Source organism: Scophthalmus maximus, chromosome 19 (assembly GCF_022379125.1).
Source record: "Scophthalmus maximus strain ysfricsl-2021 chromosome 19, ASM2237912v1, whole genome shotgun sequence".
Lineage (NCBI taxonomy): Eukaryota > Metazoa > Chordata > Actinopteri > Pleuronectiformes > Scophthalmidae > Scophthalmus > Scophthalmus maximus.
The window spans coordinates 3,256,347-3,272,784 of record NC_061533.1 but is presented as its reverse complement, the minus strand read 5'-3'; the positions used below and the strand labels follow the sequence as shown (position 1 = coordinate 3,272,784).

The window sequence follows — 16,438 nt, the reverse complement described above, 5'->3', positions numbered from 1 at the left end:
GAAGCAGAAAGAAGAAATGTAAATGGATACAAATTCAAGATGGTAAATTAGAACTATTGGAGAAAAATCAAAAGTGTGACTGAGGTCTGGAGCAGTGGGGGAAAAGAAAGCTTAAGATATTGTGCCTGGACTGAATTTAAAACTCAAGCTCAGTTCCTCATTGTTACTGAAAATGAGTCAGTGATTATATCGTGATAATATCACGATATAATCATGGTAATATCAACATTGAAGAACTTGTGCTTTACTGCAATATTTCCATTATCTTCCAACTTTATACTTCTAATCCTCCACAATTCAGTTGCAAACATTGGACTTAGGTCTCCCAAAAAAAAAAAAAAAAAAGCCAAAATGCCACTGGCGGTTTACAAATCCATGGGTGACGTCATGGTCGGTTGCCATTTGTGTATGTATGCATTAATAATCCAAACAGAGAGTAATATATTATTCTGTTATGGGCCTTGAAAAAAAACCAAAAAACAACTTAATGTATACTTTAAGTATATAACTTTTGTTTTGAATTTTTATTCTTTAATCTGCAAAGTAACTAAAGTTATCTTACAACAATCAAAAATAATATGGTTAGAATTTCACCTCTGCATAAAATGGTTTTATTTTTTTTTAATTGAATTGAAAGACTTATTTCTATCATTTAAAACCTAATCACCACCATTTTTTAATCTTATTTTTTATAATGTAAAGTGTCTCTGAATATTATGAAAAGCGCTATATAGATACATTCTATAATTGTTATTATTTAAGAGGCTTAATGTGTGGACTGTGACGTTTAGTTTAATATATTATTGTTAATCTTTATTTCAGGGTTTTTTTTATGACTCAGTGCCGCCGCTGTGCCCTCTGGCGCCCACCAGGGGGCGGTGGAGACAAGTCACATGATAGTTTCCATTGCACACACGCGTCACTTCCTCTTCCCGACAACAGGTGATTCGAGCTGCGTCTGTGAAACCGATGGAACTGTTGCGTGGAAGAAGAAGAAGAAGGAGGACTCGGGTGTGATGTCTTGACAGACACGCAGACGTTGACATTAAGAGGTGAACGTGTTTGCCAACTTATTTCCCGTTGAAGTTGTTCCCATATGCGTGACCGGAAGACGGTTAAAACGTCACCGGCTAGCTAAAGTAGTTAGCAACGTTAGCCGCCGGTCCCATTCATTTAACGTGCTGTCACCGTCACCACAGCTGGAAAACGCAGGTTTTTAAAGACACAAATAAGCAAAGTAACCACCTGTCATCCACGCGAACGAGCTACGGAAGCTGACGTCTTTAACAAGGCGTCTTTCTCTACTGTCATTTGACACCTGTTTACTTAACGAGCTAACCGGCTAACTGTTTTTAGCCGAGGTTTGACAAAATGTTAGCTTTAGCTGCGTGTACCTCTGCTGTCAGCTGTCCTCACAAAAGGTCTTTGCGATTATTGAAAGGGTTTAAATGTCACGCGATTGAAGTCTTTATGTGTTTCAAAGTGAGTTGTTGGGGCTGTCAGCAGACATTGATCATGCACAGACTCACAGTGAGTCGCGTTCGATGTCTTCACACCTCAATAAGAAGGAGGTAATGAGGTCAAACTGAAAAAGGTTTACTCCAGAAAAAAAAGAATCAGTCGAAGGTCTTTCAAAGTCCTTCACCAAGGTCTTGAGGGTAAAGTTAATCGTTTGATCCACAGTAATATATCAATATTTTGATAATCCAAAAAGTCACATTTCTGGCAAAATTCCTCCCCCCCCCCCCCAGAAATTCATAGTTCTAATTTCCTGCTGTAGTTAAAAGAAAATGTTAATTTTTTTTTTTTACAGTTTGTCAAACAAAAATTTAATTTAATGCCGTCACTTGAAAAGAGTTTGTCCGTCTTCACAATTTGACACACTAAACATGTAATTGATTCAAATAATTGGCATATAAATCAATAATGAAAATAATTGTTAGTTGCAGATCTTTTTAAATATTTCTTCCTGTTGTCAACACTAATAATTTGATATGATTGCAGGCTGTTCAGAGCATATTGTATTTTAATTTTATGTCATTATAAACTGAAGGTCGTTATCAGACATTTATCTTTTACCACTTTAAACAAGACACCTGAAGGCATCGCCACTTTACGAAAATATAATGAACTTTAAATTAAAATATACATTATTGTTTAGCAACTGAGATATTAACGGTTACCGAAAGTTTGTTGTGTTCTGTTCTTGAACAATACTTAACTTATTAAAGAAGAGTAAAATATAAGACCCTGACACCTACAAGTACACTGGGACTACTGATGTACAGAAGTTTAAATGTATTTTTGAACTTTGTTGTTGTTGACATGGTTTGGTAGACAAACCCAGAGAAGGTGAAGCCATGGCCTGTGCCCGAGTGCCACTGGATGAGCAACAGGTGACAGAGCCCGGCCCGCTGGGGAAAGAGCGCACACTGCCTGCACTGGTGAGTCAGCTCTCCTGATGTATATATACTGTATATATATATATATGTATGTATGTTCAGACTGTGCCCCTCCCTCAAAAAACACTAGAACAACACTACAATCAAATAAATTCCGAGCTTCCTTGTTTTTCTACATCAGCACCCGGAGAGGAAGGAGGAGCGATGTTTTGTGCCTTACAAGCCGCCGCCGGAGGACGGCTCTCCCGCCGAGGTGGAGGAGTTTTTGGAATATGCCCGATTCGTCATGGAGGACATGGAGTGGCTGCTCGCGCTGCCCCACGACAAGTTCTGGTGCCAGGTGAGGGACTCATTTCCTTATTATTGTAATTCTGCCACAACTTTTTGATTCAATGAACAGGAGCCTGCAGTAAATTACATGCACACAGGCACAATGTATAAGAAAGAAAGGAAAAGGCATGTTACAGGAAATAAATCGTCGTCAACACAAGTTCATATTTTTGTTTGGATTATAACCTGGTGGCAGGAGAGACTTGTTCATGCAACCTCTGTCTAATATTGTACACAGCTCGTGTCCCAAGAAAGAAAGCAAAGAACAATCTTTGAACAATACATATCACCCATGAAGGAAGTTTGAATTGTTGGGGGTTGAATTCTCTCACCCTGCTGCCGCGGACGGTCTTTTCCCCCAGGTGGTGTTTGACGAGTCCCTGCATACGTGCCTGGACTCGTATCTGCGTCACGCCCCCCGGAGCCTGGACCTCGCCGCCCTGCCCTCCTCCCCGGCGGTGGCTGAGATGCAGCGCTCCGTCCACAGGGTGGTCTTCTTGACTTTCCTGAGGATGGCCACACATAAAGAGTCCAAGGTATAGGATCTAACTCTTAAAGAAGAAATAATAATCTTCATCAGTCAATTGATATGACGTTGGGATTTTTTTCAGTGATAGTATTGTTACTGTAAAATCCAAGTATGAAGCCAAGTTGGTGTGGAGTATAACCTGTTGCCTTGTGCGTGTGTGTGTTTTTGTTTTGCTCTTCGTCCCTTTAGGAGAACTTTCTCACCCCGACAGTTTTTGGAGAAATAATCTACCAAAACTTCCTCTTTGACATTCCAAAGATCATGGATCTGTGTGTGCTGTTCGGAAAGGGCAACAGCCAGCTGCTGCACAAGATGATCGGTGAGCCGTTTTAGAAGACCGTAACGTCTGTTTTGTTTTCGAGCTAATTAAAACTTGCATAATTTTTACCACTGGCGTGATCACTCCCATCATGACTGGACCATATTGGTAACGTGACGCGTGCAGTTGGAAGTCAGTTTAAAAAAAAAGGTGTAATACACAATTCGCCCCATCTTAAAATAGAATAATAAGTTTGTGATTTACAAATGAAGAATTTGTTTGATTGCACATATTCATTATATTAATGTTATGAAGTTGTAGTATCTGTTACGTCTTGTGTTTATTCCTTCTAGACAACATCTTTACCCAGCAACCGTCTTACTACACTGACCTGGATGAGACTGTGCCCACTGTGCTAATGGTAAAAAAAAAACTAATTTTGAAAAATACAACATCATATTTATATATGAGGTCGGGCAAGACTGGTGATGAAAAAAAAGAAGTTTTATGTCAGTTTTCCAAAGAGTTGTAAATGTCCGTGTGTGAGATTTATTGAATATTATAGTTTCTCCATCAACTTCAGGTGTTCGACTCGATCCTGGACAAGTGCGGCCTTCAGTGTGAAGCCGCTGCCATGGAGCCAATGAAGCTGAATGAACACAAGCAGCTCACTGCCATGACCATGAGCCTGCAGGTCAGACACATATATATACACACACACACACACACACACACACACACACACACACACCTGTACACGTTTATCTATTACTCACGTTCTTGTATAAAAACATCATTAAAGTCAGAGAAAGTAAATTAACTTCTACTCCAGTTGAGGTAAAATGGATTTGTTCTGTTTTCATCACCACCTACTTTTCGCGGAATATCTTCCTTCAGCCAGGTAATCTGTAATCTGTAGGTAATCTGCACATTGCATACCAATGATCTAATCTATGTATCAGAAGTAAGGTTTTAAGTTTTTGTTGTCTTGTCTTCACATAAAAGTTAAAAGCATCAGTGTAGTCTTTATTTATAAAATAGTTTATTTTGGTTTGGACGCATTGTTGATTTATTCTGATGAAACCTGTTAAGGTCTTACTTTTTTTACAAATGTTTGGAGACATGAATTCTTAAACTTGCCAAATAAATTCTAATGATGCTTCTTATATATTTTCTTAAGCTTTAAAGGAATTATTTAGATTATTTATGTTGTGATATTGTCGTTGAAACCACTTGGGCTTGGCTGTGGGCTGGAGTATTTGCTGAAGTATCAAGCAGGGGCTGATTTTATTTTCATGCACTGCCGCTGATATCCTTGTGTGTGTCTTTCTTTTCTTTTCCATCCTAGGAACTTGTAGATATACTTTTGTATCTGTGCGACTCGACCACCACCATCCACGCCTTCCTGGACATATTTCCTGCTGCCTGCTCCACCTTCTACTCCCACGGCTTCCTCGGCAGGTAGACGGGGGGAGAACATCTCGACTGGCTCCTTCGACACTCATGTTTAGCTTTAACTGCATGAAATCTTTTCATGATGATTTTTTTTTGTTTTCCTCCTGTCAGACTGACCTGGTTTTATGAGACCGCTGTGCCTGATCTCGAGAAGGCGGTGAGGAGGAGAAACTTTGATGATAAAGGGTGAGAATCTGCTAATGTGTAAAATGCTAAGCCAAACTTCCCACTGGCCCCTGCCGACAGTGAATAAATGTCCCCTAAACCTTCATCCTCCCAGACTTCAGGAGGACTTGTGGAAGAGGTTATCCCACTCCTGTCGCAAAATGGTGGAGTGCGCTCACCTGCTGCTGCACCACACCTGCCTGCAACCGATCCTGGAGGGGTGAGGACTCCGAACACTCGTCATTAAACTGGATTACCACCACTACTACACACACACACCAATTCACACATTCATTCTGCTAATGCCTTGCAGGAGAGAAAATATGCAGACGTCTGCAGAGGAACTCCTACAGCACTTCACATCTTTCTTACCTGAAAAAAGGTGAGACGACCAGAACAGTTGAGATCTGTCCCCGTTTAATCTAAGTAGTTAGTTTGCCTGATCTTTTTTTTTTAAAGCCACATGATAAATATTTAGCCATTTGTTTCATAATACTTTGATTATATATTTTTTAGTTGTACCAGTCCCCAGTTTTCGTCCTTTGAGGAAACTGTATCTACTGTGGTGATCCTGAAGTGATGTATTTCCTTGAAATACAAAACACAATTTTTCGACTTTCTTTCTCATGTTTGTATAAAACAAAAATTTGAAAATAGACTTTTTACCGGTTTTGTTGTCTTCCCAGGTTCCTGTCAGATTACGACGAGCAGTTCCCCCTCGTGGACGACATCAGCCTCCTGCAGCAGGCGCTGCCCGTCATGTATCCTCATCAGCCTCACAGAAATCACTAGTCGTCGAGTAGTGACGTCTGCAAAACGACCGATTCACTTTACTCTCTAAACAAAAGTTTTTTAATAAATCATATAAATTAAATTGGAGACACATATCTGCAGCTTTGAAATATCTATATCTATATGTACAGATATAGATTTAATATTTCAAAACACATTGACAGTTTGAAGTAAATTGTTTTCTTGTGTTTGTGCGATAAAAACAAAATTAAAACAATATTAGATTATGTTTATTGTGGCAGGAACAATTCCAGTCGACTGCCTGTTGTGTTGGAGAGACATCATCCAAGATGGAGGAGTCGTCTCAACGCCTTTAAATTTTTTTATAGCCTAACTATAAATCCTTCAGTATCAGTTTTGTTGCTGCATTTCTTCCTTAACCGCTGGTTTTCCTTCAGCGATGAGACCAGGACGTCCTACCTGCTGCAGGGGGTGGAAAGTGCCTGGGACAGCGTCGGGCGGCGGAAACCTTCGAGCCAGATTCGCTCCAACGCCGCCTCATCGTTTTCGGCCAATCAGGGAGCAGCGGGCGGGGCTGCCGCTGCCTCTTCGGGCAGCTGTAGACCTCGGGAGGTGCGGGAACCGGGAGAGGAGCGTGTGGAGGGAGCGGAGGCCATGTTGGACGTTCCCCAGAAAGGAAACAACGTGAGTTCTGCGATTGTTGAAAAGAGATTGACAGTTAATTCATCAATTAATAAAACTGAAGAGTATTGAATAAACTTAAATAAAAACAGATGGATTCATTCAAATCTAGACGAAATGAGTGAGTTGCATGGTGGGTATTTCTGTTCTTAAAGTTTTAGTCGCTGGGAATAATGAATTAATAAAATGGTGTGTTTCAGGACATTTACAGTGTAGTTTTTGGTGTTGTGTGTGTTTTCATAGGGCGCCATGTGTCCTATGAGCACGGCAGAGCTGGAGTCTCTGCTGACGTGCATCCGCGAGCTGCTGCCCGATCTGGGCGAGGGCTTCGTGATGGCCTGTCTGCAGGAGTACGACTACAACTCGGAGCTGGTCATCAACAACATCCTGGAGGACCGGTTGGCCCCGAGCCTGGACAAGCTGGACCGAGCCATGCCAAGGTGACGCGACGCGCAACAGGCTTTACAGAAAATGAAATGCAGAGATTCTAGTGGATTCTGTTCTGTTTTTGACCAGAAAGTTATTTTTTGGTTTTTCAGCCAGTGGAATTTTCTTTTTAAAATAGTACACATTACCTCGCATTTCAATCTTTAGAACATGATAAGATCAGGGTCGTTTTTTTCTTAGCTTTTTTATTTGTATCACAACACTGAACAAATCTATCTGTGTAGATCAGATCAGACAGCTAAATATGATGTCATGTTTTGTTTCATATTCCCAGGCCCGTGAAAGAAGAGCTCCCAAGTCTCCTGAGCAACAGATCCAACGTGTTCGACGACGACGAGTTTGACGTCTTCCGCCGGGACCAGGTGGACATGTCCCGTGTCTGGAAGGGCAGGAGGTAAAAAGCTCACTGGTCAAAACTAAAAATGCCCTGGACTCCTTTTATATAATTGCACTTTTTTTGCCTTGCTCCTCCTGGAAAAATTTTTGAGAGCCACAACTCAAACTGTCTGTACATTTAAAGGAAGTGGAAAAACACGAGGTCGAGTTTCAACGTCTCCCATGGTTTTGTTTCTGTCTCCCGCAGGAAAGGGGAGGACTCGCGAGAGATGCTGAACGACAAGCGGCACATCGATGAGCAGCGAGCTCGGTACCAGGCCTACGAGACGGTGGTGGACGAGGTCGTCATCGAGCCCGGCGAAGCTGCCTATGGCCTGGGCGAGGACTACGACGACGAGTACGACGACACCTACGACATGAGCCAAGTGGGAGCCAATGACCTGGACGGAGATAGTTTACTCAACCGAAGGTGAGTCACAGTTATCATTTTTTTTTTGTCCGTCTCTTTAACTGTGACACAGATGTAAAATTCAAACAGTAGGGATATTCTAAATTTGGATTATGTCCTTGTGTCTTCCTGTTTTCCTGCAGGCCGTTCACGATTCCACAGATATTGAGAAAAGCAAATAAACCAGAGGAAGAGGAGGAGGATGAAGAGGAGGAGCCGTTACAAGTACTGAAATCTTTTTAAAAAATTCAAAATTCCAGCAAAAAAACCCTTCTCTTTGATCCTTTTTTAAAGCCTAATGATTTTAGTTTAATATTTTTTTTTTTACATGTTTCAGTATCAATGCATGAACCTGGAAAGTTGGCAAAAATAATTAATTTAAAGGGGCAATACACGATTTTAATCCAATTCACTTTTGTGAAGTCAAAAAAAATCAACCACAACAAAGAGAGACAAGCTTTTTACAAAATCGCTTACTGTCCCTTTAAAAAGTGTTTCAGGAAGCTTTGTGTTCCTAAATGTTTTGTCATCTTTTGGAATGAAATGTGTTTAAACTGTGTGGGCGGCCTTTCTATTTCCTTTTAATCTTCCTTCCTTTGTGACTTCCCAACTTACACGTGAATTAATTAATTTTCCCTCCAGAGCAACGTGAACAGGGACCAGTTTGTGCAGGACCCGGCTCTGCTGAGGGAGCGAGCTGAGGCCAGGAGAGCAGCCATGCACCAGAGGAAAGGGTAAAAGACTTTACTCCGGTCGACTCTCCTGCTTTCCTATTCAAGCATTTTACCTGACTTTTTATGTTTTATAAGATTTTCCATTTCTGAATTTGAGGATCTAAAGTTAAAGCCCTCTGCCGTAGAAGTATGATCTTGGCAGTATGGAAAAGTATGGAAAGATATTTGTGTTTCCAGACTGAAGTCTAAACAGACGTGAATCTAAAGATTTTAGAAAACTAATGATCCGTCTGCAATCAATAAATGAAAAGTAGGCTTGGTATGATATATTATATTGTTATAAGAAACTTTAAATTGTTCTTTCTCTTCATGTGAAAAAATTTAAAATGCATAAAAGATAAACCCCCATCTACACTTTTGCTCACGTCCTTTCATCCTTGTCTCCCAGTTTCCGACCGGAGCGCACCAGCAACGTCGTCGGCCAACCCAAAGGCCAAGGTCAGACCACGGACACATTCCTGGACCGACGCAAGAAGGAAGCCAACAAGGGCCGCGGGGCCAACCACAACCGACGCAACATGGCCGACCGCAAGAGGAACAAGGGCATGATCCCGTCCTGATCTGCGTGTTACGGCCCCGCCGCCGCTCGAGCCCAACCGGACAGATGATGGTAGGAAGGAAGGAAGACGACGGTTGAGGGGGGAAGAAGGTTCATGCTCTGGGTTTGATTAGTTGTGACTTTTTGTTCGCGCTCCAGTCCAGAAGCGAAAAGCTTTTCAGTCGTTGGGGAGAAAAAGTTGAATTAGTTCACAGACTTTCTTTGGCACTTTGGGCCGAGACTCTGAACATCTGCTGTTTTTTTCTTTTTACAGCTCGTTTATAACCAAAGTTCTGAGGACAGAAGAATAAGAGCGCTCTATTTTTGCCAAGTAACAAATCAGTTTATTATCATTAAGATCGGTTGTGATTGAAAGAAGCTTCTTTTGACATCATAATCATGAAGTAGACAACATAGGAAAACAAAGGATGAGACAACCAGGGTTTTTCTTAGTAGAGAGAGACTGCAGTTCCTTCTGTAGCTGGAAGAACAATTACCGACGTGTTGTTCACGTCTGGATGTCAGCGGCCGACTGTCCTCGTGACGTCGTCCAGCCGGTTCACAATAATCAAAACGAAACGTCTCTGACGTGTTGGTGTTTGGAAGCACGTGCCGTACAGAAGAGCCTCACGTCTGTCAAGACGAGCTGAAGGGAAAAAAGAAACCTCCTACACGTCGCCATGCACAGACTATTTTCTATAGAGAGAACAGATCTATCAGAGCAAACACAAAAAGAAAAGCACATGTAATTGCTTTTTGGAGTTGACATTGCAACAATAAATACAATACTACAATGTTTTTGACATCGTTTGACTCGGACTCGTCCTTCAGAAGTAGAACGTGTCGGAGTTGATGCTTTTTTTTCATCACATGGAAAATTTGCACAGATGTTGTTTGAAATTGTGAATATAATTATTTTGGATTAACTGTGTAGCCGTTATGTCAGAGGAGGAAGAAGTCACATGAAAGCTGGATTTATGCTTCTTCTTGTCGCGATTGCAGCGGTGTACATAGTCTTTTCTCAGCAGCGATACCTTTAGTTTAGGAGAAGACTGCACTGTGTGCGACCCGCCTGAAGCGCAGGCATAAAATAGTCTGGCGCTGCGGTGGCGCAACAGGTGGAGGTGTCGAGTGTAAATCCATTTTAAGACAGACAGTTCTCTCATGTTTGAGTCTGCTGTCACAAACTTCACTGACGTCGTCACCCAAAACCATCTAAACATAAAAAAAACCCGGGGAAAATGCGCCCGAAGCTGCGGCCGCAGTCTGTTTAACATCTAAACCATCTGACTGTTCGAGCCTAAAATCAGCTGCAGACATAAACATCAAGTTTCAAACCACAGTAAAGGAGGTGAATTTGTGCAATAAGGCAAGTTTGAGGACACTAAAACTACAGAAACGCTTCGACTCACATTTCACTGAAAGTAACTAGTTTGGACGTTTAGATGAGATCAGTCATGGTAAAGTCTGTAAGTCCACTCGATAAGTTTGTTATCGACCTAAAGTTACGTCACCAGACGCTCAGTACGTTTTTAAATCACTGAAACGACTCGAACTCAAGAATTCTCACTGAGCTTATCCGCGTTAAAAAAACAAACGTGTTTAGTTGCTTTAGTCAAGTGCGATTGTGTGAAGTCACATCATAATCACACATACAAACAGTTCCACAACTGTACAGTAACATGATTCCAGGAAGAAGTACTGTTCATACACAACAGTACCAGTACAGTACTTCATAGTATTCGTGTTCCTACGTCGACATCCGGCTGCTCCGCGGTCCTCTGACGGCGCAGGCAGCTGCTGTGAGAAGTTTTTCCGTTTGCTCCCACGATCCATCGCTGGAAGGAGGAAGAGGCGAGGTCAGTTAAAAATAAAAAACCCTAACGGCTACTGGAGTGGTGTCACCGAGCGTCGATTCCTTGGTCCGGCGACGGTGTAGGAGGTGAGGCGACCGTTAACTGTCTTTGCAGACGCTGCCTGTGAAGAGGAAAATGAAAAAGATTTTAAATTGTGTCTATAATCTTCTAAATTAGTGCGTCAACAGTTTTTGATTGAGAAACGTTCTGGTCTCAGCTTCTCAAATGTACATGTTTTTTTTAAATTGTCATATTTTTTTGGTGATGTGAAACTAAATATCTGGGACTTAAACTGCTGACGATACCTAACATTTTTTGGAAATTAACAGATTAATAATGAAAATATTATTTGAATCTCAAAGAGACTTTTTACCTGGATTAAAAAAAAGGAATCATTTGACACTGCACATATTTTGTACGAAGGAGCTGCTGCTGCAGGAGCGCCGACTCAAAGTTGATGATTCAGAAAATGTCTTTTCAAAATTCATCCTGCAGCCTCGAATCAGAAAGAACTGGAATAACACAATGTAATCACTAATACACACAAAAAGACTTAATCAACTTAAGCTTTGAGGTTTAAAATAATACTGTGTGCGACGCAGTGTGTGATGTGATGTGAACTCACTGAGGATGCTGCGTTTGCACAGAGGACAGGTGTGTTGCAGCAGCAGCCAGGGGTCCACGCACTCTCTGTGGTACTCGTGAAGACACGGCAACACCCGCAGACACTGAGACGAGGACGACACCAGACGAGATGGTACCAACTGTTACACGTCACATCACGTATTCACAGATCACGGTTATCCTATGTCGCAGAAGTTTAAATTCGCCGAGGAGCGCCGGCTGACCTGGTTGTTGTTGAACGCCTCCAGACACACGGCGCAGTTGTCCGTCTCCGCCGGCTGCGACGGGTCGCACCAGGGTTTGGGCTGACGGTACGTCTTGGTCTTCAGCGACAACATCGTCTTCAGAACGTCCTGCTTCGGCAGCAGCTGAAGAAGAAACGCGACGACGCAGCAGAGCGTCACGCGGCGTCTCAGCGGAAAATGTCTGAGAGCTCAGTGACATCGTGGTTATGACTTCACACCGACACTTGGCGACAAGAGGCAACAGTTGCAGGATACGTTTTAGGCTTTTTCCCCTTAAATTTTCCACGCAGACATTGAGTCGCTTCTTTGTTTTCACTGAAAACAACAGCGATTACGAAGCCGGTCGACGTGAAATAAAAGTGCGACGGGAATCTCGGCGGGATCTCGATGAGAGTTTACCTCCAAGTCGTCGTTGCGCTGCTGGTCCTGGTTCTGCCAGCGAGCCTGAACGATGACGCCGGTGCTGAGGATCAGGGCCACCAGGAGGACGGTGTCCCACAGCTGCTGCAGGTACTTCTACAGACACGAGAATTCACCGTTCATTTTAAATAAAACTGCTCATCAGTCTGTCTCACGACACTGCAGAATATTTTTTTTCATGCCTGGATGTTTTTGCGTTACTGCTTTTCCTAGACATTTACTCCCATAAAAATCGAAATAAACATACAAATTGCGGATTTTAAAAATAGAAAACAATGAATTGATTTAATTCTAAACCCTGGAAACAGTAGTTTGAATTCTGCTTCCCCCCCACCTGGACCTGGGAGTTGGTCTCTCCCGTGCAGATGAGCCCCTGCCACTCTCCGTAGCGCCCGCCTCTCGACCGGCCACAGCTGGACCACAGCGTGAGCGTGGCTCCCTGCCCGGACACACAGCAGCACGTGCTCACTTGTCAGCTCTCAGCCTGTCATCTGTTCACTCACCACTGGAGGGTGCTAACAGCTGACCAACACACACTGTCATGTCAAGCTTGATTGCTACGGCGCTCACCAGGTTGTCCCGCAGGATTGTCTTGTACGTGATTTTCGCCGTCGCCTGAAGGCCCCTGCGGACAGATCAACCGGATGGTAAGGGGCCAGAAAAATATTTCGGTACCGCACTCATGGTACGTTCAAACAAATTGTTTGCACCAGTTGGTTACATTCAAAGTCAACACAAAGACGCGACTAGGCGCAAATTGAGTGTCACTGGCGTCGGGCCACATGAATAATGGGAAATTTGCGTCAGTCACTCAAGTTTAACTATGTGAATTTAGACCAGGACTGTGGCCATTTATTAAAACACGAAATAATAAACTGTACAAACTTTGCAAATACATTTGTGATTTAAGAAAAACCCTAAGAGAAATGGTCCCTCAAGACCTTTACCATCAAACAACATAAAAGGTAAATGTAATTATTATCCGAAGTTAGAAATGTCAATCAATCAATCAAAGTAAACAATTTTAAAATTCTGACCGGATATCCCGTGCCAATTTTCACAACTTAAAAATTTGATACGCAGAAGAGACACTGCTGGTTATTTTAAAAGGCCAACAGCAGCAGTTATTCAAACTTTGCAAATTAACTCGATGCGTTATACAGTACATAACTCATCTGATTCATGAAACAAACTGTGTTATGTTGTATTTATCTGAGATACGAGGGAAAGCCCAGCAGCCGTTGTCGTGCGACGTGTCTGAGACGGCAAGTCGCTCTGTACCTGAGCAGAGCTCCGATCAGCTTCGTGACATTTTCAGACGTCTGGATCACAATGATGGGCTTGGACAGCGCCTGAGACAAATCCATCTGCAACACGAAGATGTTGTTAGCTTGTAAACATTGAGCTGGACAAACAAGGACTAATGTCAGGCCTGGACCTCAGTTTTGAAAGCTGAATCTTCACGTAATGACTCACATCTTTCACGTCGGTGACGGTTTTCTGGTTGAGAGCCAGAATGATCAGCGCCGAAGCTCCGAGGACCAAGGCTCGCTTCATCTTGAGCACAGATATAACAGATAAATATAACATGTCAGGCATTTAACTCACATACTCCAAAAATGTATAACTCCCAGCATGCAGCGACCACACACACTCACTTTATTGACCATGGCGTCAGCGAAGGACTCCTGGTTCCCAGTGGAGGCTTTGCTGTCGTCCATCTCCACGGGCACCAGGCCGATCCACGGCTCCTGCTCTTTGGCGGCGTCGTCGTCCTCCTCCCCTTTTCCTCCACTCACCTGCGTCTCCTCGTCTCGGACCTATAAGGATAGAAAACAGGGTGGACCGTTGTCAGATATGCAACTTACCAATTATAAAAAAGAACATGGATATGAATGGGGGCTATCATAAGCTTTGAGAGCGCAAAGCCTCCGAGCGTGTGCTGAGGAAGCAGCCTTGCTCGGGGACTGTTTACAGAATTGATAGTCATACTTTAAGGGCTGCACATGATGTTTTTCATTACCGTTTAAATTGCAAATTATTTCCTCAATTAGCTGGTAAATCAGTTTGTCTATGAAACGTCAGCAAACTGTGGGAAATGTCTTCCATAATTTCCTAGAACTAGGGCTGCAACTAACGATTATTTTCATAATCGATTCATCTGCCGATTATTTTCTCGATTAATCGATTAGTTGTTTGGTCCAGGAGCAAAGAAACCAGAAAATATTCACATTTATGAAGCTGAAATAAGAGAATATTGAATCTGTTTTTCCATAAAAACGACTTAATCGATTACCAAAATAGTTGGCGATTAATTTAGTAGTCGATTACTAATCGATTAATTGATTAACTGTTGCAGCTCTACCTAGAACACATGCTTATGTCTACAGTCCAGAACCCAAAAATATTAAATTTACTGAAGTATAACACAGGACTACGAACTTTTTTTTGTGAACTTTATTTGAAGTGGTTTTATTTGAAGTGGCATATTTTCCAAGTCTGAATATACCAGAATATTTATTCAGAAAGATGAAAATCTGCTATTATGATTGTATATATTTTTTTTTTCACAGCAGCTTGCATATTCATATTTAATATATCATTACTATTTTCATTTTGAGATTCAAGTTGAATGCTTTGGTTAAAATGGACAAAAAAAAATTGAGTAATATTTTGACATTACATGGTAAGTGATTATTGTATTGACCATAAGAAAATGCCTGTTAATGCAAAATTGTTGTAGCTCTATTAGCAGGTAACGGACAAGCACTCACCAGGACCAGCTCCCCGTCCAGCTCCTCCCGGTCCTCGGAGCTCCGGCCGCCCCCGCTGGACTCCACCACGTCCCCCTGGAGCAGGGCGCTGACGCCGGGCCGCTGCTCCAGGAAAACCTCCACCTGAGCGACCAGCTCCGCGGCGACCAGCTGACCCGACCACCGCAGCAGCAGCAGGAGCGGCAACGTCACCCAGAGACAACCGCCGCCGCCGCGGCAGCAGCGAGACGAAAACATGGTCCGAGCAAATAAATTACAAGAATAAAATGCAACGAAAAATGTTCATAAATATAAAAAAGAAAGCGGAGCGCGTTTTGTTTCGCCCCTCGAAGAATGTAAACAAGCGAAGGCGACTTCCGGCTCCAAGCGGAAGACGAGGTAGGATCATCATCTTGTTTCGCGGTTTCCGATAAACGGTCCAGAGTGGAAGGATTTAGGAAGATATATCGGTAGAAATTGAACATAAAAGTCGAAATTATATTTTCACTGGTGTATAAGTGAACTGGAACAACGATTGTTGATGTCCACATGCCAGGACATGTTGTTTAAACTCCTTCCACAGAGTCCGGCAGGTTTCTACAGAAGCCCAGAAGGGACAAACCTAAACAGGCTCTACACAGGGGTATTTTGCGTTTTTTAATTTTTTTAAGTTACCTGCAGGCCACCGTAGGTTCTTTTGGACGCTTGGAAAGGGAGGATGAGTTTAGTTTTTTCACCGCTAGAGGCCACTATATAGCCAAAACAACAACAGCAACAATAATAATAATGATAATAATAAAAATTCCTACAGATTCGCCAGCCTTACAGGCTAGGCTCGTGATTGACAGCTAGTACCGTCCAAATATGTGCACGGTTGCAAGTGTAGGTGGATGAGCCTGTTAATTCTGGATTCAATAAAATCCGAGATGGCACCGGACAAACGCGAGGCTTAAAAAACCTGCAGCTCACAAACCAACTGGTGACGAAGTCACGGCAGGTTAGGTTGCCACTTGGTTTAAAACCTGCTCTATGTGAAAAGTGCTCTTATATATAATCTCTGTTATGATTAGGTGCCTATATTAAGATAAGATAAGATACACGATTATTTGTCCCACAATGGGGAAATTTGGTCGTTCCGGCAGCATAGTGGACAGAATATAGCAGAACAGAAAGAAATTTAAAGAATTTTAAAAAAGCAGTATGAATGTACAAAATATAAGAAAAATATAAAAATATAAATACTATGTTCAGAGCAGTAGCAATGGTTGCACATGAAGAATAAATATAATAATTATTTTTAAAAAATCATATTGAATCAAAACATTGGTTCAGATATCCATTTTTTTCATAACATGGACAATATTATGTAAGGTTTTTCATAAAGACTTACAAAAACACAGACGCATGTGACGGTTGGAAAAAAAAAAAAAGGGGGCGGGGCTTCTCTTCTCTGTGGTTCCTCC

At 42.3% G+C, this 16,438-nt stretch overlaps 2 protein-coding genes across 2 annotated transcripts; one reads left to right on the top strand and one right to left on the bottom strand.

Annotated features, from left to right (window-relative positions):
- The first annotated feature begins 896 nt into the window (after positions 1–896).
- On the top strand, positions 897–9,880 carry ascc2 (activating signal cointegrator 1 complex subunit 2). The gene is made up of 19 exons (XM_035638775.2): positions 897–1,052; positions 2,338–2,444; positions 2,584–2,742; positions 3,095–3,268; positions 3,451–3,580; positions 3,874–3,941; positions 4,104–4,214; positions 4,869–4,981; positions 5,087–5,161; positions 5,256–5,360; positions 5,454–5,522; positions 5,827–5,901; positions 6,331–6,577; positions 6,818–7,014; positions 7,296–7,415; positions 7,605–7,826; positions 7,949–8,030; positions 8,448–8,539; positions 8,928–9,880. Exons 2-19 carry the CDS (start codon positions 2,361–2,363, stop codon positions 9,097–9,099), a joined length of 2,295 nt encoding a protein of 764 aa, XP_035494668.2. The 5' UTR covers positions 897–1,052; positions 2,338–2,360; the 3' UTR covers positions 9,100–9,880.
- Positions 9,397–16,117, bottom strand: rnf215 (ring finger protein 215). Its single transcript, XM_035638779.2, has 10 exons — positions 14,997–16,117; positions 13,881–14,042; positions 13,699–13,779; positions 13,504–13,589; positions 12,793–12,847; positions 12,557–12,661; positions 12,202–12,318; positions 11,782–11,925; positions 11,559–11,661; positions 9,397–11,054 (listed from the first exon to the last, which is right to left on the bottom strand). Exons 1-10 carry the CDS (start codon positions 15,231–15,233, stop codon positions 11,032–11,034), a joined length of 1,113 nt encoding a protein of 370 aa, XP_035494672.1. The 5' UTR covers positions 15,234–16,117; the 3' UTR covers positions 9,397–11,031.
- Positions 16,118–16,438: the final 321 nt, after the last annotated feature.

Coding starts and splice junctions, on each gene's coding strand:
- ascc2 (XM_035638775.2), top strand. CDS start 2,361: ATGGCCTGTGCCCGAGTGCCACTGGATGAGCAACAGGTGACAGAGCCC. Junction 2,743..3,094: donor ACGACAAGTTCTGGTGCCAG/GTGAGGGACTCA, acceptor CTTTTCCCCCAG/GTGGTGTTTGACGAGTCCCT. Junction 3,942..4,103: donor CTGTGCCCACTGTGCTAATG/GTAAAAAAAAAA, acceptor CATCAACTTCAG/GTGTTCGACTCGATCCTGGA.
- rnf215 (XM_035638779.2), bottom strand. CDS start 15,233: ATGTTTTCGTCTCGCTGCTGCCGCGGCGGCGGCGGTTGTCTCTGGGTG. Junction 14,043..14,996: donor TGGACGGGGAGCTGGTCCTG/GTGAGTGCTTGT, acceptor CTATCCTTATAG/GTCCGAGACGAGGAGACGCA. Junction 13,590..13,698: donor CCGTCACCGACGTGAAAGAT/GTGAGTCATTAC, acceptor TTCGTGTTGCAG/ATGGATTTGTCTCAGGCGCT.